Below are 25,637 nucleotides of genomic sequence, written 5' to 3'. Positions count from 1 at the left end.
ATCACATCCAAGCATGTCATCAAACATTTATCATTTAGTTTTTTCTGTATCTGTAATTGTATTTGCAAATCCTGCAGAGTTGGAGAAAATAACAATAAAGTTGAAAAAAGAACCAACAATACCCCAATAATGAATATAAAGCGAGATATGCTGGTAACAATTAATTTGCTCTTAATACAAATAAACCGCTGTATCTTTTCATATCACAACATATACCTGAGAAAAATTAAATACTGAATGTGAATAAAACAAGCATTTCAAATCTCTCCCCAGTCTTGAGTTTGTACCTGAAATGGCCTTGCTGGTGTCCATGTTTGTGACTCTCTGAATAGGGCAGCCAGGCCGCGTTACAGGTGAGGTCCGCAAGAGGTGCTCTGCTATTGAATAAAAGAAAAAGTCACACAAACGATCATGGAAAAACAACAACAACGACAACAATGGGTGTTATGTGGCACGACTAAGCCCGTGCTCATCTAAAATAAATCTCCTGCTTCCTTTTCAAGGCCTGGCACACAAGCTGAGCTCTTATTAACTGCAAAAGTGAAGCGCCTGAGGGAAAGGTAGCAGAGCCATTACCCCTGACCTTTAGCCCTGCCGTCGCCCCTGAATAACGAGATCAGAGACGACTGAAGGAACAGAGTGAAAGATGGAGGAGTGAGGTCTGCAGTGAGAGAAACGTCAGCACACCTGGTATGTTCAGGTCATTGAAGCTCGGCCTTTTGTCCAGCATTGATGACAGAGGTTTGGAGCTGATGGTGTGTCTCTGCAACACAGAAAGAGGACAAACTAAAGATCAAAACAGGGCTGGAATGAATGAATGAATGAATGAATGAATGATGTGTGTGTGTGTGTGTGTGTGTGTGTGTGTGTGTGTGTGTGTGTGTGTGTGTGTGTGTGTGTGTGTGTATACAGTAGGACAAAAACATTTTTAAATAAAAATATTTAAAACAAATACTAAATAAAATTGAAAGATCAACACATGGGTGGAATGCATTTATTTATTTTGTTTGTTTGTTTGTTTGTTTGTTTGTTAGTTTGTTTATAAACAGTAGGATGAAGTAGGACAAAAACATTTTTAATAAAAAAAGATTAAATAAAATGAAAAGACCACCACATGGTTGGAATTTATTTATTTGTTTATGTAAATTAGGAGGTAGTAGGACAAAAACACATTTTAAAATTAAAGGAAATAAATATTAAACAAAATTAAAAGGTCACCACAGGGCAAAAATGTATTTATATATTTGTATGTTTATGTACAGTAGGATATAGTAGGACAAAATTTTTACAATTAAAAGAAAATAAATACTAAATAAAATTAAAAGATCACCACACGACTGGAATTTATTTATTTGTTTTATTTTTTTGTTTGTTTATACACAGTAGGAAATAATAGGACAAAACATATTTTTACATTGAAATGAAATAAATATTTAAAACATTAAATTAAATTAAAAACATTAAATGACTAATTTTATCTTAGCTAGTCTAAATAAACAGACATGTATTAAAATCATTTAGACAAAAAAATAATGACAAAAATACACAGCAACATTACCAAAACTGCATATTATTTTGTATTATTAATACTATTATTGTTCAAAATAATAACAATAATTATTATTAAAAATATTTGCATTTAAATTTAAAACATAAAATTACTTATTTTATATTAAGTAGTCTTCATTTATTTAGTTTGACAAAAAACTCAAATAAACAGACATGTATTCAAATAAATTGTAGACATTAAAAGAATAATAATAAAAAATAATGACAAAGATGCACAACAAAATTTGTAAAACTGTACATTATCTTGATTTCAATATTATTATTATTATTATTATTATTATTATTATTATTAGAAGAAGAAGAAGAAATAATAACAATAATAAGTATTGTTATTATTATCATCATTATTATTATTGCAATAAGCCAAAACATAATTATTATTATTATTTTTGTTATAAGGGTGATTTAGAACAAAACATTTATTTCAAGCAGTTTTAAAAATATATATTTTAGTTTTAGCAGTTTCATTATTATTTTTATTCTTAAATTGCTTCAAATATTTAGTTATTTGATTATAATATATAGTTATTTGAATACAATAGTTATTTGATTTAATTACAATTTTATTTCAACTTCCAATTTCCTTTAAGATTGTTTATTGTGTAATTACTAGGTAATTACTTATTTTGTAAAATGTTTTTTTTTTATGTTTCTATATATATATTTTTGTTTTAGCTTCTATTAATTACATTTTAATACACAATACAATAAATATCTGTTTTATTATTTATTATTAAGACATGGAAACTGGCTGAGAGTCTTTTTGATGAGGAAAAAATACAGACAATGCCAGTTTCAAGAAATGAACAGCCGACTCAAGAGCAGTTTTGTAACTGAAGTTTAAACCACATGCGCTACTAAAAAATGCAAGTCATAAGACAAGTATGGGTTGTGCGGCCGTCTTATGACCATCTGCAGACATTAAAGTCAGTGTTATGATCTGTTTTATATCACTAGGAAAATCATCCGGAATACGTCACAAATAAATATCACTCATCCGTAGATCACAGCCCAACTTAAACACATATTGAAGCATTGAATAAATGCAACAAAGTAATATTAAAGCTCAGGTGGTCAACACGGTTAGAGGTGAATTGTTGATGTTTTTAAAGCGTTGGTTTTCATAGCCTCACTCTGTCTTGTGCTCAATAACACAATTTCACAAACACAATCGTGCAGCAAAATATTGTCTGTCTGCAAGAACATTAGAACTCTTTGTAACACAAAAGATGATAAAAAAAAACTTATAAAAGTTACTTTTTGTTGTGAAAGCTTTGAATAAGGATGTTACAAAAATATTTTGTGGATCAATGTGATTTTTGGATCAAATAAACAGACTCTGAGATCACAAGAAATTATTCCTTTCAAATAAATGACACAATTTTCAAACCTTTTGAACAATAGCGTACATTTTTTAAAGGATTTGCGGATTTTATAAGAATGTGCAGGGTTCCCAATTTAGATCAAATATCAAATGAACAAAAGATATATGAACTCATATATGAATTATATGTTAAAATAATGTCAAATAATGAAATAATAGTACAAGAATATATTAAATATATAAATTTTTTAAACTTTATTAGTCACTATGAGAATAACAATGAATAATTTAACTGTGTGCAATACAAAACAGGCGTAAAACGATGGAAAAAAAATGCATTTACTTTTTTTTATTTAAAGCATAAAACATATTTTCCTAATATTCCATGATTTGGACACAAACATTAAAAAAATTTCCTGGCTTTCAAATGTCTGGAATAGACATTCTAAAATTACATGACCCTTAAAAACACTGAATAAAAAAATAAAAAATAAAATAAATAAATAAATAAATTAAATTAAAAAATTAAATTAAATAAAATGTGATTTGCATAATGTGTACTTAAAGTTTAAAATTATACTTCAAACACTTTTTACTTTGCTTCAGTTTTTATCTGTAATATACTACAAAGACATAAGCAACATTATTTCTCATCCCTGACACTAAAACCATTTTCTCCCTCCATTATTTTAAGCAATTGTGATCATAAACTTGAAATTGCCCAATGAATGGCTTAAACAAGCAACAATTGGTCAACTAGGAAAACCAGGAGCAGCCAGTTATTTTTGCCCTTTATTATTAACTCCATGAAAGTGACAAATATTTACTTGCCATTTCGCTAAAGACATTTATTGTTATTTATTTTGCTAAATGCCTCAAAAACAGTTTGTTTGTTTTAACCCTGAACACTCATGTGAACTAGATTTTCATAAGTTTTTAAACAAGCTTAATGACCAATACTTCAAAGAGATTTTTTCCAATATAAAATGGATATTCTCTAAGTTTTTCCAGCCATTTACCCTAAAACAGACTTCTAAATCCAAACCTCCTCCTCCTCCTCAAGCAGCATGATGTCCTCAGTACATCATGTTAAGTACAAGAACCAATAATAAACTCAAATTCGCCACAAGATCGCTATGACTTGAACGCATTTAGTACTCAAAACTACGTCAAGCTGCTTAATTTTTTTTCTTTTTCCTCACGAAAACATCCTGTTTTGGCACATTTGGATGAGACTTGCACGGCCTACTGAAACACAGTGCCGATGCAGAGGACATCCGTGAAGAGAAAGAGAAGGAAAGCCCCAGTCTAGCTCCACACACACGCACAATCTGGAGATCTCATTTGACACACATTAAATCCCCATATAGAAGAACTGACATGCATCTGCTAGAGTCATCAGAGAGACCTCCTTAAGCATCTATCAAACATACAGCTAGAAATTTCAAATGTAGGCTTTCAAATGTCTGGAAAATAGATCTTGTAAAATAAAATAAAATTAAAAATGGTAAAATAAATAAAATAAATAAATAAATAAATAAATAAAAAATAAACTATACAGAGCAAGGAAATTTCACAGTATGTCCGATATTTTTTTTGGAGAAAGTCTTATTTGTATTATTTTAGAATTAAAGCAGTTTTATTAATTTTTAAAAAACATTTTGAGGTCAATATCATTAGCCCCTTTGAGCTATATATTGTTTCAATAGTCTACAGAACAAACCATCGTTATACAATAACTTGCCTAATTCCCCTAACCTGCATAATTAACCTAATTAACCTAGTCAAGCCTTAAAATGTCACTTTAAGCTGTGTAGAAGTGTCTTGAAAAATATCTTGTAAAATATTATTTACAATCATCATGACAAAGATAAAATAAATCAGTTATTAGAAATGGGTTATTAAAACTATTATGTTTAGAATGTGTTTTCTCTTCTCTTCGTTGAAAAAATATACAGGGGGGCTAATAATTCAGGGGGGTAATAATTCTGACTTCAACTGTATATGCAGAAATATAATATTGTGTATCATCTTTTAGAAAATATGAATTTAAAACATAGATTTGTGAGGGGTTTACTCCTATATGCTGAGCACTGTATATACTGTAGTCTTTCTTAACTTTCTGCATTTTACTTTTCTTCTGACATTTTATTACTTTTCAAGTAATTTAGTTTTTTTTTTAAAAGTGCCTTTGACATTTTATAATTTCTATTCAGCTTTATTATTACCAATCGTGCATACCTGTATAGGGGAGACGGCAGCGGCTGGAGGGGTTTTGACTGGACTGGGACTGAGGGGTGTTCTGGAAATCGCAGTAGCAGCAGCAACAGCAGCAGCAGCAGCAGTTGGACTGCCTTGAACAGGACCTGAACAAAGACACATAGACACATGAACACAGAGGAGAAGTGATTTAGGGCTGTGCAATTAATCGGAAAAAAAAAAACAAAAAAACAAATCGCAACTTAAGCACACGCAATTTCTAAATCGCAAAAGGCTGCAATTTTTTATCTATTAATTTATTTAGAATTTTATTCCGAATTTGTTCCAGGGCTCGAAATTAACTTTTTTACTTGGTAGCACGGTGCTCCCAACTTCAAATATTTAGGAGCACCAAAAAAATTTTAGGAGCACCAGAAAAAAATTAGGAGCACCCACCAAAAATGAATGAGCACCGCTGCAAATAGTTTTTTAAGGGATTTATTGTATTTTAAAACAACATTAATAGGACTGACAAAGGCGAGCTTATTTGGCGATGATATGTAAAGTATTAGATTTGACTTTTAGCGGACATTTGCGCTGAACACGCAGGAGATTCGGGCGCCTTCTCCAAGAAGCGCGTACTCGATTGATCTCAGCTGGCGGATCATTATTCACCACGTGACGTGTCATGATCGCTTTCATCTGCGCCTCAACTTTAGGTGGGGTTTGCAAACCTGAGTGCTTTAAGTTTTTACTCTTCAGCCGTTTGCATTTCCCGTGGTCATAAAAGCTCCTTCCCTGTCATCTGACAGCTGAATACCGTGAGTGAATGACAGCTAATATGAACCAATATAGCGGCAGGGAAGAGCGATTCAGCACGTTTTTACAAAAAATCAAAACAGGTCGCACTACAACCATTATCTGCAGTCGCACTAATGCTCCCAGATATATTATGAGGTCGCATAGATAAATTTTCGGGCGCATATGCCACCAAAATGGTCGCAATTTCGAGCCCTGTGTTCTTGTGTGCATGATATTAATATGTTAACCAATCAGAGCTGACGTAGCGCACCGGGAAAATATAGCTATTATGTCAACCAGCTAACACTGCGCATGATGAAGTTGAGTGAGAGAACCGAATAGGCAAGCAGGAGGAAAGAGCATAAAATATGGATGCAGTTCAAAATAAAAATAATATGGTGCCAAGGAGAAATTCAACGACAGTCATTTTGGGGTATTTTGGATTCAGGAGAGAGGATGTGTCACAGAGCAAGGCAATTTTTAACACTTGTGAAATGATCATTCCAACAAAACGGAGCAATACTACAAATCTGATCCAACACTTTAAACAGTGTCATAAAAAACTGCATGATCAATGCATCTCGACAAAGTCCATCGAAACAAACAAAAGCACACATCAAAGCCAGCCCAAACAGACTAAACTAGTATCCACTGTTCAAGCATTTGCAAGCGCCGTGCCTTATGGAAAAGGGTCATAACGGCACAAAGAAATTACTGACTCAATAGTTTTGTTATGCAATTCTTGTGCACTGAATGCATTTAAAATGTATGTAGCTTGTTTGAAAAAGCAAAAACAGTTGCCAAAATCGCAAATAAAATTGCAATCGCAATATTCGTTTGTATAATGGCAATTATTGATTATTTTGTTCATATTGCACAGCCCTAAAGTGATTCAATTGCTGATTTGCTCAGTCAAGAACTTAGCAAAGGTAAGTAACCTATAACCAACTGATTACCAACCTAGATCTACACTCAAAAAAGTATTCTGCTGTTTGTTTAAAATGAGTTGATACATCACAATTCTTGTGTTTTTTTTGAGACAACTTAACAAATTTAAGTGGTTTGAATATAACGGTTAACTTAGTCATTGTGTGTTGGGACAACATGGATGAATTTTGCGGAACCCTGCCTTTCTGACAGTGTAAAAAACAACAGGATGCACCACCCTAAATATGATCATGCATATGGTCATGCTTTATTTTACAGATTTCGAACATATTTCTAAATTTCTTCTTTTGTATTCAACCGAAAAAAAAGTCTTGACACTTTGAATGGAGAGTTAATAGTGAGTACATTTTTATTTCACTATCTGAACTATCTGGAATTGAAGTTGTTATCGAGTGTCTGCACGGACCAGCATGTGTTTGCAAACCTTGTGAGGCGCTGTCGAAGCTCTTAATGAGTGTTTTGACGGTGGGTGAAGGTTCAGAGGAAGTGGAGGAACGTCGGCTCAGGCCCATTCCCTGCCTTAGTGCAGCCAGATCCCTCTCCACGGCATTCATATAATTATACACACGGCCACGCTCCTCATCCTGCCTGTAACACAACACACACACACACACACACACACTCAAATCTCCTGCATATGCAAATATTTGCACACACAAAAACATAAATCATTCAATCATGCAACCTGTGTCAACATCCCACATTTACACTGGGTTGTAAATACCCGACACGGTCACGCTATACAATAAGGTTTCACTAGTTAATGTTAGTTAATACATTTACAAAGATGAACTAATAATGAACAATAGATATACAGAATTTATTAATGATAGTTCAACATGTACTAATCCAATATATACATTTCAAGTCATACTTGTTAGCATTAGTTAAGGAGCCGTGAGTTAACATGAACTAACAATGATGGACTGTATTTTCATAAACTAATGTTAACAGACGTGAATAAATACAGTAATGAATGTATTGTTCACTGTTTGCTCATGTTCGTAAGTGCATTAAATAACATGAACTAATACAACATTGTAAAGTGAGACCATCTACACTACATCTCCTCTTACTTCCGGCTCTTCAGCTCCTCTAGCTCTTTGTTCATCTTCTCGTTTTTCTCCTGAGCCTCTTGTAAGCGTCGCCGCAGGTCTCCGATCTCCTCCTGAGCTTCGGTCTTGATGTCATTGGCGATGATGACGGCTGTTTGCAGATCTGCTTGAAACTGACGCCATTCTGCCGATTCCTCCTGTGAGAGACAGACGTCATTCATGTGAGGAATCATAGAGATCTTTGCTTGTGTGAAAGTTCATAAATACATTTAGCACACAGTGTCATTTAGGGTAAAATGTTAAATTTAAAGGTCGAGTGAAATAAAAAAAAATGTTTAGATGTTAGTTTGTATAGTTAATATACAGGTAAAGTAAGAATTATTAGCCTGCCTGAATTATTAGCCCCCGTTTATTTTATTTTTTTCCAATTTCTGTTTAACGGAGAGAAGAACACATTTCTATTCATAATAGTTTTAATAACTCATTTCTAATAACTGATTAATTTTATCTTTGCCATGATGACAGCAAATAATATTTGGCTAGATATTTTTCAAGACACTTTTATACAGCTTAAAGTGACATTTAAAGGCTTAACTAGGTTAATTAGGTTAATTAGGCAGGTTAGGGTAATTAGATAAGTTATTATATAACGATGGTTTGTTCTGTAGACTATCGAGAAAAAATATATAGCTAAAAGGGGCTAATGATATTGACCTTAAAATGACTTTTAAAAATTTTTAATCTCCTTTTATTTAAGCCAAAATAAAACAAATAAGACTTTCTATAAGAAAAAATATTATCAGACATACTGTGAAATTTTCCTTGTTCTGTCAAACATCATTCGGAAAATATTTTAAAAAAAGAAAAAATTCTACAACTATAGGACTTCAACTATATCAACGCCTTTTTCAGACGTCACTTCATACTTCAGTTTCTCGTCAAATCTTCTGACCAATCAAATGCTCTCTTGTATCTGACATGCCCCGCCTCCTTGAAAAGACCCTTCTCATTTGCTTTTCATTCGATGTGCTTGAGCTCATTCACTCTCACTGGCAAAGCACTGATGAAAACGAAACACTATTGGCTGTTTTTTTAAAGGGGAGGAGCTAAGGAATGCGTCAATAGAGCCACCATTTTGGTACAGAGTAGTGTTCCTTTGAAATAAAACCAAGGTGCAGTGGAGAACTGGCCATCTAGAACCAGAGATATATATATACACATATATATGATCGGTAGAGTTCCTGCTGGTCAGTATGCAATCATTTTTTTAAATTAGGAAAATTATAATTTGACATCACTTTTCAACACTTATGGATAAGTGAGCGCATGAGCATTGCAACAATTGCTGGTTTTTGTGTGCATGGAAATGTATTATCCACCCTAGATATCCACCCTTTATTCAACAAAGCTAGCGTAAGCCTGATAATTAGCGTGAGTTGGTGCTACTTTGCCCCATGGTAAATGCAGTAAGTGACTGTATTATCGTCAATAATGCTACTTGTTTAGCACAAAAGTTTGTAACATACAAAAACTTAAAAAAAAACACCTATGAAATGCTCTGCCTTTGTGTTCTGTTTTCTTTTTTCGCTCATTCATACACTCATTCATAAAAATGCACATTTTCACTTCACTGGACCTTTAAGACTTTAACCATTACAAATTAAATTTCAGACTCATACAGGGCTGCAAGGCGGACGCCGCCCTCACCATTCTGCCGCCTAGGTCATCTCTATGGATGTGCTGGTCCTGCCTGCGGACACTCTGTTATTCTTTAGGTGAACAATTATTCAATGCAAGTAAATCTACAGGGTGGGCCATATATATGGATACACCTTAATAAACTTACTGGGCATTTCACAAGAAAAACAATGGTGTGCTTGGTTTTAAACGCAACTTCTTTTGCGTATTCTTTCATGAGTTATTTTACAAGCCCGCTCACATATATACTAACGTACCACAAACAGGACGTTAACATCACCAACCATTCCCATTTTATTAAGGTGTATCCATATAAATGGCCCAACCAGTACTTAAATAAAGAGTTTTAATTGTTCATCACTACAAAAGTAGTAAAAGTAAAAAAATATCAAAAGTCTGGCCAATTGCTCTCGTGGTCTTTTTCTGTTGTTCACGGCTTCAGCCACAATATTTTTAGCCACGCCCCTTGTACAGTTGCATGTTATGAGGGAACTTTTTAGTCTCCACTTCACTTCCTAATCTCCAATTGCCTCTCTGGATATACCACTAACTGTATTTAAAAAAAATAACAAAAATTAAAATAAAAAAAATTACTAATGCTTTCCTTCTTAGACTTTACAGACCTGAAACTTGCCTATAGCACTTATTCATTGTTGCTTTTATAGTTGTGTAAATTGCTTACTTGTCCTCATTTGTAAGTCGCTTTGGATAAAAGCGTCTGCTAAATGACTGAATTTAAATGTAAATGTAAAAAAGCCCCGCCCTCTACTCAATATTCCATTTCATTTGGAAGTACACTGAAATGTCCTTCCAATGATAAACAAAAACAGCTCCCCCAAAGAATAAAAGAATTTCAGTTATCATAATCAGTTTAGCTAAAGATGTTGTCATACATGGGCTAAGACAGACACAACCATTTATTGTCACTTACAAAAGTGCATCTATACACACATATCAGTCATATCAGAGTAAGAGTGATTTGTTGCTTGGCCGATATTTAGAACTGTATAAAGAGATCCTACAAATTTATTATAGTCCTTAAATTTGCCCTTTACTGTAGGTTATTCTTTCTAGTTCAGTATAATGTGCTAAATCTGTCAACCAGTGGTCAATGGATGGACTTTCTACATTCTTCCAGTGGAGCGCTATCAATTATCTTGCAATACCAAGACACAGGTCAACCATTTTGATAACAAGATAATGACAAACTTACAGGAAATAAACCTAAAGCATGTATTTGAGGGGTAACTGGGATTACTTCTGAAATAATTAATAAATTAATAGAATTATTTTCCTAAATCTTATAAGCACAGTGCAAAGTCTGCAAATAAAAAGGACAAATGTACCCGCAGTTTTCGATGAAGAACTTTAATCTCCTTCTCCATGTCGTATTTTTGATCATGAAGCTTTTTGATGGAATCTGTGGGGAAACAAAAAAACAGAAATAAATACAGATTTATAAAGAAAACTGATTAATGTGCTGCTGAAATATTTATTTTAAATTAATTATATTATTTAGATACATTTAACATTGAAATATGATAGATTTGTTTTTGTATTATGGTATCCAAAATGACCATGCCAATCCAGTTCTCTGAAATTGAAAGGTTAATGTCAAGACACAGTTGGCTCAATGATGCCCCTATGTGGACAGAAGCCTGCATAACAAGAATTTGAATTCATTCAAATTTTAAATTAAACATTTTTTGCTTGAGGTCTGAGTTGGATTAGGCACATTTGTCTTTAATTTTGTCAGTTTTCAAATGTATATGCAAAAATGTAGGGTTTTATGAAAGAAAATAGGAATAGTGGTGTGAAATATTTCCAGCGTGTGCCAAAACTATATTTTTAAAACTGCAAAAAACATTTTTTTTAATAATTAAACAATTAACCTTTCAATTGTAAGAAGGATTAACGGACTAGCTAGTGGCTAGTGAGTCATAAAATATTCTAACTGATAAATATAACACTGTAATCACTTTTGAAAATGTTAAACTTAAAAATTATTTACAATACAAATAACTACATTTAGGCAGTGAAGTGGCACAGTGGGGATTGCTGTCGCCTCACAGCAAGAAGGTTGCTGGTTCGAGCCTCGGCTGGGTCAGTTGGCATTTCTGTGTGGAGTTTGCATGTTCTCCCAGTGTTCGCGTGGGTTTCCTCTGGGTGCTCCAGTTTCCCTCACAAGTCCAACGACATGTGCTACAGGTGAATTGGGTAAGCTAAATTGTCCATAGTGTATGAGTGTGAATGAGAGTGTATGAGTGATCCCAGTGATGGGTTGCAGCTGGAAGGGCATCCGCTGCATAAAACAAATGCTGGATAAGTTGGCTGTTCATTCCACGGTGGCAACCCCTGATTAATAAAGGGGCTAGGCAAAAAAAGAAAATGAATGAATGAATAACTACAATTACCACACGAAAATGAGATAGCAGAGACACCCGAATAAAATTATTTAACATACTTTTAAAATAAGTTGTCATTCCAATTGAAAGCCACGCTGGCACTATTTTTCCTGTGGCATGACTATATATAAGCTGCTGTGCATTTACTTTGCTAATAATAAAAAATAATATGCTAATTATTTAAATATTCATATCAGTGCCACCCTTATAGAAATTGCATCCACGAGGTGGCTGTACAGGTTTTAGCGCCCCTCTGGTCAAACTGTGCAGTTGCAGGCTCTTATGTTAGGCCATGTCACATGTCCATTTTATATATATACCAACTAAATTTCATAGCTGATACCACCTTGCATGTGTTTGCAAGGGTCAAGTAACTTACTTTCTAGGTCAGAAATGATGAGGTTATCATGGAGCTTGACAGCACGATGCTGTTCGACTTCATCCTCCAGCTCAAAAATGGTCTCCTTCATGTCAGCGATCTCAGTGTCCTTCTCCTCCAGCTCAGAACACTGCTGCTCCAGTAGCCTCTTCTGCTCTGCTAACTGCGACTGGACATCATCCCGAAATGCTCGGAACTCATCCTCAAGCTTTAGTTAGCACAAGGACATGTTAGATGTTTGTTTGATTTTAGATAAAGATAAAGATTTGATTTTACCTTCAAAAAGTAATATACTAATTCAATGCTAAGACACTAACCCTATGTCTGAATACACTTACTTTACTAGTGGGCAAAAAACATCGTCTCTGAATTAGTAATATTCATAAAATAGTAATTGAATGGTAGGAACACACCAAAATGAAATTTGACTGATACAATAATGTTTTAATATAGCCACTGATATAATAATAATAGCAACCGATGAGAATTTTGGTAAAAATCTACGGATTTATGTGGAATGACTTTGGGAGTATCATAACTAAAACCTTAATATAGGAAATAAAAAGTAACACCATTTTAGCTTGTATTTAATCTTTACAATCCAAATTCAACTAGATCCACTTTGTTTGGTAAACAAAGCAAATCTCTCAAATAATATATCTACTAAAATACAGAAAATATGACTTTACAAACTGTATTGTTAATAAATCGTATAAATATTTTCATATTAGTCAGTAATATTACTGAAATTAATTTTAAAACTGAATAAATTTGAAGTTACACACATTTACACAAGTAAATAAACAATCAATCATGGGCTAAAAATCTGCGGAATTCTGCGTGCACAGATTCCGTGTGGGCCTACCGATGACCAAATAAGTGTACAAAACAATACAAAAATAATAAAACAAAAAATAAATACCCCAATAGAAATTGGTTTCCAGAATTAATGTTTGGATTGACTATAGATTTAAAAGTTTTTAAAATCATATTTAATAATCTACGCTATGCTAAGCTAAAATCGTTGCCGCCAACTGAATAGATTAAAAAATGGCTAAAGACAACTGTTGAACTCTGGGTGACTTGTAAAAGTGGCCTATTTCCAAAAAGCGTAGAGAGTTCCTTTAAGGCAAGCAAAGGTATACATTTTCTGAATATGTTTCACCTTGCTAATCGCCTCCTGGAGCTGGGCAGCTTCACTGCGTGTGTGCCCAAGTTCTTCTTTTAACTGAGCTGCTTTGGCCTCTGCTCGCTCTTTATCTAATCTCTCGCTTTCCAGCAGGTGGCGTATGTCCGTCTTATCCCCTGCATTGTGGATGGAGAGGAGCTGGGCCACTCTCTGCCTCTCTTGCTCAAGTTGGATTCTACAGCGGTTCAGCTCCACCTGCTCCCCTTCAGACAGCACCCTTAATGCTTCTAACTCTGCTTTGGCAACTGCTCGCTCCCGCCGCTCTATTTCCACAGCTCTCTCTGCCATAATGACACGCTCTTTCAATGCTGCCATGAGGCCTTGGGCTTCTGCATTCTCATGTTCTGCCATCTTTAGGGCACTGCTTAGCTGTTGCTGCACTCCCAGAAGTTGCTCCCGTTCAAAACGGGAGCCCTCATTCAGCTCGGCATAGCGCCTTTCCAGCTCTACATAGCGCCCACTTTTGGCGTCTTCATCATCCTTGACATAGGCCACACAATGCTCATCAAGAAGTCCACGAAAGTACTCCAGTTGTCTTCCATATAGCTCCAGACGCTCCCCTTGCTGACAGAGGGAGTCCACCAGAATAGCACGCTCCTCGCCCAGCCGTTCATTCTCTGTGCTCAGCTCTTGAGTGATCTGCTGCAGATCTGCAAGCTCCTGCAGGGTGGCCTGGAGTTCTTCTGACGTGCTGTGTTGATTTTCCTCCATTTGATGGATTCGCTCAGTCAAGCAGGCCACAGAAACCTCACTGGTGTTCCCACTGCTGCCTCTACGGGAATGTTCCCGGCTCGGCAGCCCACCTTCTGATTCCGAAGATGATCCACAACCTGATGGTGCATCTAGAGCATCATCGCTGGAAGTGATCGGCTGGTAGGCCTCACTGCACTCACTGTCCACAGCATCAGGAGAGCCTAAATGTCTCTGTTCTGACAGCAGGTCCTCTGTAGAGCCTTGAGCAGAGCCTTCTGCAGAGGATGCACGCATACCACCCCGTACACTTTCACTGTGACCTCCGCTACTGCTGTCGCCGCCAACTACATGCTCAGGACTCATAGGCAGGCAGCGCAGACTTTTCTCAGGGCTGTCTAGACGTTGCTCCAGAGAAAAGCCGAGCGCATTAAGGCGATCCTTCAGCATTCGGTTTTCACTCTTCAACATATTTAACTCATCAAGAATACCCTGGTTCTGGTCTTGAAGGAGGAGGAGAGTAGACTCCACATCTGTGGCACTGATAACCTCTTTCTCTGGAGGCTGCATGGTCTCTTGAGACACTTGTTCTTGGTTAGGAGCCTCAAGTTCTTCCAAGCCAAGCTGAGTTCTCATGCCTCGAAGTTCAGAGCGAAGATGAAGGATTTCCAGGTCTTTGCTCTTGGCTAAACCAAGAAGGTCATTCACTTGACACTCAAGAACTGCTTTATGGCTTATCTGGCTGTCTGAGCGAGATTTGCTCATTTTTGACTCAGAGTCAGGTAAGGTACGACATCGTGAACGCTTTTGAGGCATGGTATCGGTGGGTTTTTTGGCAACACTGGTTCTGGATCTTTCTCGCAAGTTATCTCTAGTCAAGCCTGGCTCCTTAGACACAGTTGACGTTGCACGCCTTCCTGAAAGACCTGTAAAAGCAGAATGTGTCCATAAATGTATAACTACTATAGACATTTCATTATCAAAAAAACCTCCTGCTGAATATGCTAGAACCAAGGCAATACCTAACACTACCTGAAGTGGTCTTGGACCTTGTCTCAGTGTTGCTGGTGATCTGAGAGGAGGATCCTCTCTTGTTTCTAGCAGTAGTGTTACTGTTGCTAGCAGAAACAGATCCACTTCCTGCACTCACCGCTGGGAGATCATCACTGCTCTTTGCCTGGTTAGCAAGCAAAAAATTAAGTTAATGATCTGCAACAGACAAGTTAAATCCAGCAGTCTTAGCTGGCACTTGGTTCAACATGCTTAAAAACAAACGTTTCAGATTCCTCAGAGTAAAACTGCTACCTTAGAAAGTGGAGCTGAACTCTGGGTTTTGTTTGTCATCTTGCCTCCTGTGCCCATATTGCTGCTTCCCTCTGATCTGCCTGGGGCTTTAGTGCCCACTGAGGTCCTGGAGGTGGCGGCCGTGGGCTTGGTCGCCTTTTTCATGCTTGGTTCCAAGTTCTTGATACATTTACAGCGTAATCTATATAAATGAAAGCAGATGGTAAATCATTTGGACGAATAAGCTGTATTGAATGGACTGACAAAAAATGGACTGAAGATTAATTTCAAATGCCCAACTCAGAAACAAAACAATGCTAAAATAAGTTTATGAACAACATGTCATGCATTGCTAAGTAAACCCAGCCACAGAAAAAAACATACATCACAAAAACATTGCTGCCACTCTTTGTCCTGCAGCATTTAATCATGCCCAGCTTAAATCAAAATATCCCATTACCTTACTCCAGCACTGGTTATTTTCCTCGGGGAACACATTGTGTACAAGACTATGGTTTTGCTTGGAGGCCGTTGGAATGTAACATTACAGTCCCGGAGGACCCTATTTATGCAGCTTCACACACACTGTAAACTCAGACACTTCAGAGGAAAACAGTCATTGGCCACTGTTTGAAGGCACACAACACTGTGTGATTGGAGGAGGCTCAGAAGAGGATGGAACTGCCTTTCTTATCACATCATCATGGGTGGAGGCCAGGCCCGTTGAAAGGGCTGACCAACTCTGTCTAGCCTTAAAAGGCTTTAATGGTCCAGAGCAGCAGTATGAGGCATGAGGCTAGAAAAAAACACCACAGCTATATGCAGTAGAAGAAAGTCCTAGCTGTGTGAAGAATGAAAATTGTTTATGTGTGTGAACATGTTTCTCTTCAACTGTCCTCAAAGAGACAGTTTACCCAAAAATGAAAACCCTGTCATCATTTAATCATCCTGATGCTGGTTAATGTTACCAGTTGTTGTTAAAGAAAAAACTCGTATTGTTTAAAACACCTTTAATTACAGTAAAGAAATTTGAAATAGACACTAAAGATGAGTGCATAAATAAGATTTAAGAATGAATCTACGCCACTGTATATATTTATCTGTGATGGTTAAGTATCCATAAAACTGGAACTTCAAAACAAATGTGGTTAAAACAAGAAATCTGCAACATAACAGCACATGTTCTAGAAATGAAGACCCCAGTGAATGCTCAGTCGACTAGAGAAGTGAATTCTGACTTTTTTCTTGACCCTATGACCTCTCTTTGCAAATCAAAACTACAGCGGTTTGGTACCTTTGATGGCAAACAGATGAGGCATGCACTGATAGACACCAGCCTAAACACCCCTATTTCCCCCACAAGTCTTTTAAGTTGATACGTTTGAACAGGAGTCAAAACAAAAAGCACCACACCCAACTCACAGTCCTGGGGTCTGTTTTTCGGATGTGGATTACTCAGTATTTTTTCTAACTTATTATGATTTGGTTATTGATGATTTGAGACAATTCAGGATCGTTTCGTTCTTCAAAACTCATCCGAGAGTTGTAATCATAGCAACAGTTCTGGTAGCTCAACCTGCTCGGGGTCAGTTCAAGCAAAGATAATACTGAAAAGTATGTACCAAATGCTGATATTTTCTTACAGTAGTAGTTATATACACTTGGGAAAATAGTATATGTATTTTTAACTCTCTCTCTCTCTCTCTCTCTCTCTCTCTATATATATATATATATATATATATATATATATATATATATATATATATATATATATATATATATATATATATATATATATATATTTAAAAATATGCATTAATAAAACTTGTGCAATCTGCACTTCAAAATAAACAAACAAAGACTGCCACCTGGCGGTTCAAAGAGAAAATTTATTGATATCAACTTTTTCGATACAAACGCGTTCAATCGCTTTAGTAGCCTACTTGTGTATGATAATACAAATGCTGTGTATGATAATACACAATATGAAACTTTTTTCAAGGAATAATACATTAATGCAGTCATAAACATGTTTTGACAGCTAATATGACGGTGATTTGATGCTTCACAAAAGTTGCAGACACCTTTACCAATATCAAAATGCTTTTGTGATGCAAAATCAATTTAAACATCCAGTTATTTTTTTACACCAATTAACAGGCTACAATAAAACTACTATGGGAACTATAATAAAGAAAATCCGCTCTAAATGTAAAATTAAATAAACTGCTAAATATTCTTGACGCATGAAAGTGTAAAGCCTGCAGCCGAGAACAAAGATGTAAAGTTATTGCGTGTCATATTTAACAAACCATTTACTACAAATTTGATGTAATTTTGCTCACATGGATAATTGAATATTAATCAGATGATGTCTTTATGCTGCTGTGCCATCAGCCAATCGTTGCATTGCTGATCACGTTTTCAAGGATCGATAGATCTGTCCTTCACAACACACACAGCGATCTCAGATCAGTTCATCCAGACATTTTAATCTTAACCTGTTCACCAAAAATGGCACATTGTAATAGACGTGCCAGGCACAAAAGCTTGACAGGCGTAGCAACAGTAACTCAGGAGGCTTAGCGAAGGTCAATTGGACAAGCCCCAAGGGAAAGTGAAGATACACTCCAGTTCTTCAGCTGAGTGGAGTTAGTAGCCTGGGTTAACTTTGCACTAGAAAGGTCATTGCAGCCGACTCTCTATCAAACCCAAAACATTCCACCCAGACTTCCAACTTTCAACGCTCCGTATGAAAGTGGCTACTGGGCATTTGCACATATCTGAGCGTGCTGGACCGCAGCGCCAAAACACTTCTACACAGAGACATATCAATCAACACACTTCTAAAAATGATTTAAACAAAGCGTCAAACATGTGGGACCGCACAAGAAAATTCATATCGGGTAACAGGACAAACTCTGCAATCTCCAGGGGAATCTGTGCTCAGAGCGCAAACTCTAAATTGGGTCTTGAAAATGAAAACAAGATTGAATATTTTAGGTTACATGCTCTTCAAAAAGAGCATGGCCAATATGGAAAGGAGGTTTGGAAGATGCTTTAAAAGCTTTTAAGAATTGGGTTCAGTTTCTTTTTCAAATCAGCTCAAACTATGCTAAAAATCTGTGTCTCTCTCAATGTCAGTGGGGTTAAGGATCATTTGACATACATAAAGAAGCAACTCAGCACCCATTTAGAAGGTGGTCTACAACACAGATATCCTGCATAGAAAAAGTAGTAAATCTATATGGCTGGTTTTAGTCACAGATAAGCACGTAGTAAATATATTAATAAACATGATAATAACACTCCCAGGAGATGACTATAGCTGTGTTTCAATCCAAAAATGCGAATGAACTTTATGCGCAAAACTGGATTATCGCATTAAAGATGTGCAAAAAAAGAGCATTTCCATCTAATGAGTCAAATTGAACAAAATCGTCACTTCCTGATTAACTGGCGCAAAATATCAACAGTAAAAACTGAATTTGCTGCAGTAGGAGAAGCTGCGTCAATCTTTTCTTCATCTAATAAGTGACTTGCGCCTCAGAGGGCAGTCCTGACACGCAGTGAATGCGCGGTTTGACAGACGCAGAGCACAGGCGCTCTTGATTCTGGAGGTCATTAATAATATAATAACACTAATACTGAAACGGTAAGGCAGGGCTCGAAATTAACCTTTTTGCTTGGTAGCACCGGTGCTCCTAACTTTAAAAATTTAGGCGCATCAGCCAAAATTTAGTCGCACCACCAATTATGAGCACCGTTACTACAAGTTTTATACAAACAAATTGATTGTATTTGAAATCAACACTAATCAATCTAACAAGCAAAAAAAATTAATATATAACGTTATATGCAAGCGTGAAGAAAATATGTCTCAACAAAATCCCGTTATCACAAGAAAATAGATTTTTATAACAGAACTGACTGACCAAAGCATACACGGAGCGCTCACCGGCCCTGCACGCACTGTTTGAATTAACGTGTTAACGGTATAACAAGTAAGATGTGTCATTATTTGTAATTGCAGATGCCATGGTTTCTAAAACAAAATCTGTCAAGTGTTATGTTATCTTCATTCTCATCTTCAGCGCTTTACAATGTTTCGCGGTAGTAGCTCTCTCTGTCATCCGTAGCCAGAAGGCGCTGAGTGATTGACAGCTGATATTAACCAATCATTCGCGTTCAGTGCTAGAGGAGTGGTGGGCCAATAAGAAGAGCGTGAAGGCGGGGCAAGCATTACGGACTTGGATTTGTTTACTGCAGCAAGTTGACATGACAACTGTTTTAAACCATTCCTGAGCGCTGCGTTTCGCGATTCAAGTGCAGACAAAGAGCTTAGAGATGCATTCTGCGTGAATGTCTCCCGAATCCGCGCATGTGCTGAACATTTTGCAGTAAAAACTGGTCGCACATTACAGTTTTAAACACTCGCAGAAATGCTCCCAAATATATTTCAAGGTCGCATAGATAAAATTTCGGGCGCATATGCGACCAAAATGGTCGCAATTTCGAGCCCTGTAAGGTGTTTCAAATTGACCAAAACAACATTTCAGATGGTTTACAGTTTGCTCAGCCTGCTGGTTTGTCCATTTACACACATTTTTATCATCACATGATCTCTTATAACAATATCAAATGACCTTTTTTTAATGCGCATACTGGAATTTGTGTGGTAAAAGGGTTTCCATATACAAAATGCGCATAAAAATAGGTGAATGGAAACATAGCTAAAGACACACTGAACTATACATTCAAACAATTCATTCAAAATAGTCAATTACTAACCAACCACATACAGGTAACAGTCTTTATGAAGGAATCATTGTATCAAAGGCTCACTTGATTTATTCAAAAACAGATTCATTCAGGAACTAAACACCACAGTGTTGCTTCTAAGAAGCACAAATGTTCTGTTCCAGAATCAGTTTTGGAAATTTCTGTTTTAAACAACAGATGATATTGTGTCAAAATATAACTAACTCAATATTAACTTAAAATGCTGCACAAAATCCATGTCACCTTTGCAATCCCCCCCACATGTTGACAATCTGAAAAGCAGCACTTAAAACTGCTTTACCACACAGTAAATACTTTTTGACTATCACAATTTTTTGTGAAGTCAGTAGTTATGCTTCCATCCACCTATTTTTATGCACATTTTGCATATGCACATAAAGAAACGGCTGATGGAAACGCCATGATGCGCATAAATTTTGAAAATGCACATAAAAACTTATGCGCATAACTGAGTAGAATCCACTTTTTATTCGATAAGAAAAAATGTGCATAAACTACGATTGAAACACGTTTACTGCACAAATTTTAGTATGAGCATTAAAAAAGGTCATGTTATTCTGTAATGTGAAACCAAAAGGCTGAAGCACACCGTAAAACATCTAAACTGTTGTTTTGGTCATTCTAAAACGCCGTACCGTTTCAGTATTAGTGTTATTATATTATTAATAACCTCCAGAATCAAGAGCGTCTGTGCTCCGTGTCTGACACCTTCAAACGCCACCGCGTTTTCACTGCGTGTAAGGACTGCCTTCTGAGGCGCAAGTCATTTAGTAGATGAAGAAAAGATTGACGCAGCTTCTCCTACTGTAGCAAATTCAGTTTTAACTGTTGATATGTAACGACAATTAATCAGGAAGTGACGATTTTTTCGCTTTAAATCGTTGGATCGAAACACTGCTTTATTCGCACATCTTTTATGCGATAATCCAGTTTTGCGCATAAAGTTTATTTGCATATTTGGATGGAAACATAGCTAGTGACATATTGTACATGATTAAAATAACAATTATCAGATTATAGTAGAATTAATGGTACAATAATAGTATAGCTACAGGTTACATGACGCTTCATGTTAAACTTCTGTATTTAAAGCGTACATATTAGTACCAAAACGATCCATAGAGGTACCTTAAAGGTACCTAAAGGGTTTATTTCATTTTATACCTTAAAAGTACATATTAGAACCTAGAAAGTACTAAAATGTTTCTTTTAAAACAGTACAGTCCCAGTAACAGCTTTTGTACATGTATTTCTTATAGTGTGTATATCTAGAGACCTTGTTTAAACTGTGGTCAAACTGAAAGACACAATTTGTAATGATGCATTAAATCTGGTGCTGGTGTGGTATAGACGTGAAGATCTTTCCAGTGCGGTGGCTATGAAAAATAATTGGACCATCTCTTTGGAATACACAAATGAAATGTGTCAAAAGAAACATAAAAACTTTCCAACCTGAAATAACCAAAAGCTTCATACTCCAGAAAAGCAGATGATGTTTAGTCAAGGGACATTCATGTGGTAAAGACATTTGTCTGCTACCTCCTGGTCTGAAACTTGAAAAGACCACAGCGAGTGAAGTGCTGTCTTTTTTTCTACAACTTTAAAAGGACCGCACGGGGAATAATACAAAGCTTTTGAAAAACAAAAACAAAAATTTATTCTCTCAAGAGGGAATTCAAGCCAAAGGGAACAATCCAGGAATCTCTAATGGCCCGGTAAACAGTGACCACAGTCCTGACCTACTGACGCTCAACAGTTTGATATGCACAACAGGTGAGATGTCCCTGTAAAGTTCAAGAAATTCAACTCCTCCACCATATCTGACCAAAAACCAATGAATTCAGTGTCAGGATTTTCCTTTAGGCTATTTCAGACACACGTCTAATGGAAATTCCTCACAGACCTGACACAGCAGCGGCTTGTTAATTGAGCATCAGTATGAAGGCTGCTGGGAGGAGGAATGCGTTTGTTTGGACTCTTGATTGCACAAACACACACTGAACAGTCGGCAATTATTTCAGCAGGACGCCTAAACCAGTAAATTAGCCTAATAAAAACATACCAAAAAAGCTCATAGTCTGGAAACACTACTTTTAAATGGGTTTTTACCATTAAGTGAGAAATCTGTTTAAATTGCTGCCAAGCACAACACTACTAATAAGTAGTGTTCATTCAATAAAATCATTCCTCTGAGAGCAGCTAATGTGATTAAGAAAGGTACAACTAGGTCAGTGTCTCTGGGCCTGGTCCACTGGTTAGAGAGGCCGTTGATTAAACCCCAAATCTATTAAAAAGCAAAAGTAATTTCTAATATACTAACTAAAACGCAAGAGACAAATACATGTGCATACAAGCCAAACATGACAGTATTTTATGTTGAATGAGCCATTAAAATGTTTCTTGGATTTCATAACATTTGGAAAAGATTAAAATGTCATGTTTTTGTAAACTATATTTATGACAGGATATTCAATGACAATGAATAGCTTTATTTCATCCATTGAGAATTAATTGGAGATATGTAATAAAGTGAAGAGGAATGTAATGATTGGAGGTTAGAGGAATGTTTTGATTTTGAAAATATAAAGTAATCCACTGAAATTTTTTACCTACATCATTTAGCCTATGAAACTATTTTAAATGATCGAAATCATTGACCAAAACACTCCATTTTATTGAGCTATTTTGTCCAAACAATTATTGATAAGCTAATACTGGTAAACAAGTCAGAAGCGTGAACAAAATTTAACGTTATCAAAAATTTTGTGGAGCATCAATGTCATTTTTTTTCCAATTGAAATGTTGAGAATTGGCTCATTACTAAAAAAAAAAGTTACTATAAGTGTGTTTACATGACAACACTGCACTATTTTTGCAAATTTCATTCATCCATTTTCCGACTTAGTCCCTAATTCATTAGGGGTCGCCACAGAAGAATGAACCACCAGCATATGTTTTATGCAGCTAATGCCCTTCCAGTCACAACCCATTACTGGGAAACATCTATACACACTCATTCACACACTACGGCCAATAGTTTCTCCAATTCACCTCCAATAGTGCATGTCTTTGGACTGTGGGGGAAACCGGAGCACCTGAAGAAAACCCACGCCAACATTGGGAGAACATGCAAGCTTAACACAGAAATGCCAACTGGCCCAGCCGGGACTCGAACAAGCAACCTTCTTGCTGTGAGGCGACAGTACTAACACTGAGCCATCGTGCTGCCCTTTTGGCATTGATGACATTTGTCAAACGTATTCTAAACATTGTCAAATTGATCCTGATTACAATATGGGAAATGTAAGAAAATTTAACATTGAATCATGTTCTAGATAAAAATGCTGTATTATGTATGCCAGGCCAGCAGTTGGCGATGTCACACATGTACCTTCATTTTCACTAAATAACATTTATGATGTTTACACAGAGAAAATGATGTTATTTTCTATTTTTTTCAGGCTATGTTTTGGTTATTCTTTTAACCCTTTGACTGCCCCCTCTACCAAATGGTTGACCATGTTTTTACTGTTTTTAATAATGAATGTTAAGATCATTTAGAAAATGACTGTTTAAAATAAAGGTTTACAAGCACAGCATTTTTGGTTTGCAAAAAAAAAAATTTAAATCCTGTTGCACTACTACACTTGATTTTTTTTTTTTTTTTTTTTTACAATAAAACCAAAATCATGTTAAATGAGAATAATGAGATATGAGATATGTAATAATGAGATATTTTATGGCATATTTCAAAAAATAAAAATGATGTAGTAGTATACAAAATTGTTTTATTTTGAATTTTTTTTTAATTGGTCTTACACTTTATATTTTTAGTTTTTTTATAGGACATTTATTAATTCTGTTACTTTTACCATAAATCAACATATTAGCCATTTGGTAGAGGTTGATATTTTAAATGTGCTGAAAAAACAAAAATACATTGAATGTGTTAACTAACAGCATTAGGAGTTAATTAATGCAATCTAAACATTGTATTCATGGAGTCTTCTTGCAGTTAAAGGGTTAAGATGACATGCACCTAAGAATTATTCACAATATGACCACAAACATGTATTATCAAAGCAAATAGGGTCAGTTTTAATTCAAAAAACTTGATGAAAACGGGAAAGCAATAAGCCAAAACTGCCATGCTGAATCTCAGATTTTAATATGTTTGACTAACCAATCACCACTGAGAAAAAATTGTGGAAAGTGTTGAGTTCTGAATCTGAAAGCAATAAAACTGACAGACTGATCTGTTGTGGACCAAGAAAAATATTCCTTAGGTGCAGTTCCACTAAGGAAAAAGTGAAGAAAATTTCAAACATCATTCAATCCAATTCATCAAAACGATATTTCTTGGCAGAAATGCTCAATAAATAAAGCAAAGTAAAACAGCTATTACAATAGGATTTCCTGCTGCTCAATGAAAACAATAATTCCTATGGTGATCTCAATCAATTACACAACCTTATGCTCTCAGAAAGTTTTCCCATTTTCTCTACCCTAAAACACTCCCTGAAATGCTTTGGATGTCTGGGTGCACTGGGTTCACTGGAATGTGCTGCTGCCTGCTAGAATCAATTCAAACCAGCTCATCAAATGCCTTTATGGGAAGAAAAAAAAGCTATGGATGCCATAGACTCAGCAGAGCCGAATCTGAACAGCAGTAAAGGAAAATCCGCTTGACATTTCTGACACATTCTTTCTGAAGATGAACTGCGAAATGGACTTTAAAATAATTCTTAGCTTTTATTTAATTAAATGTACGAGTGCTGGACATAAAAACACTTTTGAGAGGTTGACATGTCCTCTGAAACTGACAGATACTAAACACCATTGAACAATTATTGATAAATAAACAAACCTGTTGCAATAAAAACATCTACCGAGCAGATTTAAATCACCTTTAAGATATTTGACAAAAACTGATGTGGAATAGGCGTAAAGAAAATATGATTCACGTTTTACATTTACATGTGAAAGTTCACCCAAAAGAAAAAGTTCATACTACAGACTGTTGTGAATGTGCATTTGGATAAGGATTAAAGGTAATAATGTTATAAATAACATTTAGTTTCTGACATGGATTGGTTTTAGATGTGTTGCTTACTCTTAATAAATGCAGGGTTATTTCAACCCAAATTTGGATAAAATGTGAACAAGCCCCAAAACTTGTTTAAACATTAGCTATATATATATTTGTATTAACCTAGTGTGTGTTTTGTCCATATTTTACCCAAATTTGGTCAGAAATAACCCAGCAAGTTGGAGTGTATATTTTTGACTTTTA

General features: G+C 35.7%; 1 protein-coding gene across 6 annotated transcripts in view; it reads right to left on the bottom strand.

Moving 5' to 3' along the window:
- Nucleotides 1-25,637, bottom strand: part of specc1lb (sperm antigen with calponin homology and coiled-coil domains 1-like b) — a 63,046-nt gene that overhangs the window by 27,239 nt on the left and 10,170 nt on the right. For 2 of the 6 annotated variants that reach the window (XM_068216012.2, XM_005161102.5), the window contains exons 2-11: nucleotides 15,563-15,743; nucleotides 15,290-15,434; nucleotides 13,544-15,183; nucleotides 12,379-12,586; nucleotides 10,941-11,014; nucleotides 7,918-8,093; nucleotides 7,266-7,429; nucleotides 5,135-5,259; nucleotides 688-763; nucleotides 288-377 (exon numbers count right to left, since the gene is read on the bottom strand). In XM_068216012.2, the coding sequence (XP_068072113.1) occupies nucleotides 288-377; nucleotides 688-763; nucleotides 5,135-5,259; nucleotides 7,266-7,429; nucleotides 7,918-8,093; nucleotides 10,941-11,014; nucleotides 12,379-12,586; nucleotides 13,544-15,183; nucleotides 15,290-15,434; nucleotides 15,563-15,706 (2,842 nt within the window). In that variant the 5' untranslated portion in view covers nucleotides 15,707-15,743. Of the gene's footprint in view, nucleotides 1-287; nucleotides 378-687; nucleotides 764-5,134; nucleotides 5,260-7,265; nucleotides 7,430-7,917; nucleotides 8,094-10,940; nucleotides 11,015-12,378; nucleotides 12,587-13,543; nucleotides 15,184-15,289; nucleotides 15,435-15,562; nucleotides 15,744-16,001; nucleotides 16,082-25,637 lie in introns of those variants that run through there. The other 4 variants (XM_073935070.1, XM_073935069.1, XM_021469028.2 and 1 more) reach the window with 3 other exon arrangements.

Source organism: Danio rerio, chromosome 21 (genome assembly GCF_049306965.1).
Source record: "Danio rerio strain Tuebingen ecotype United States chromosome 21, GRCz12tu, whole genome shotgun sequence".
NCBI classification, from domain to species: Eukaryota; Metazoa; Chordata; class Actinopteri; order Cypriniformes; family Danionidae; genus Danio; species Danio rerio.
The sequence above is the reverse complement of the archived record's forward strand: the minus strand, read 5'-3'. Positions and strand labels throughout refer to the sequence as shown.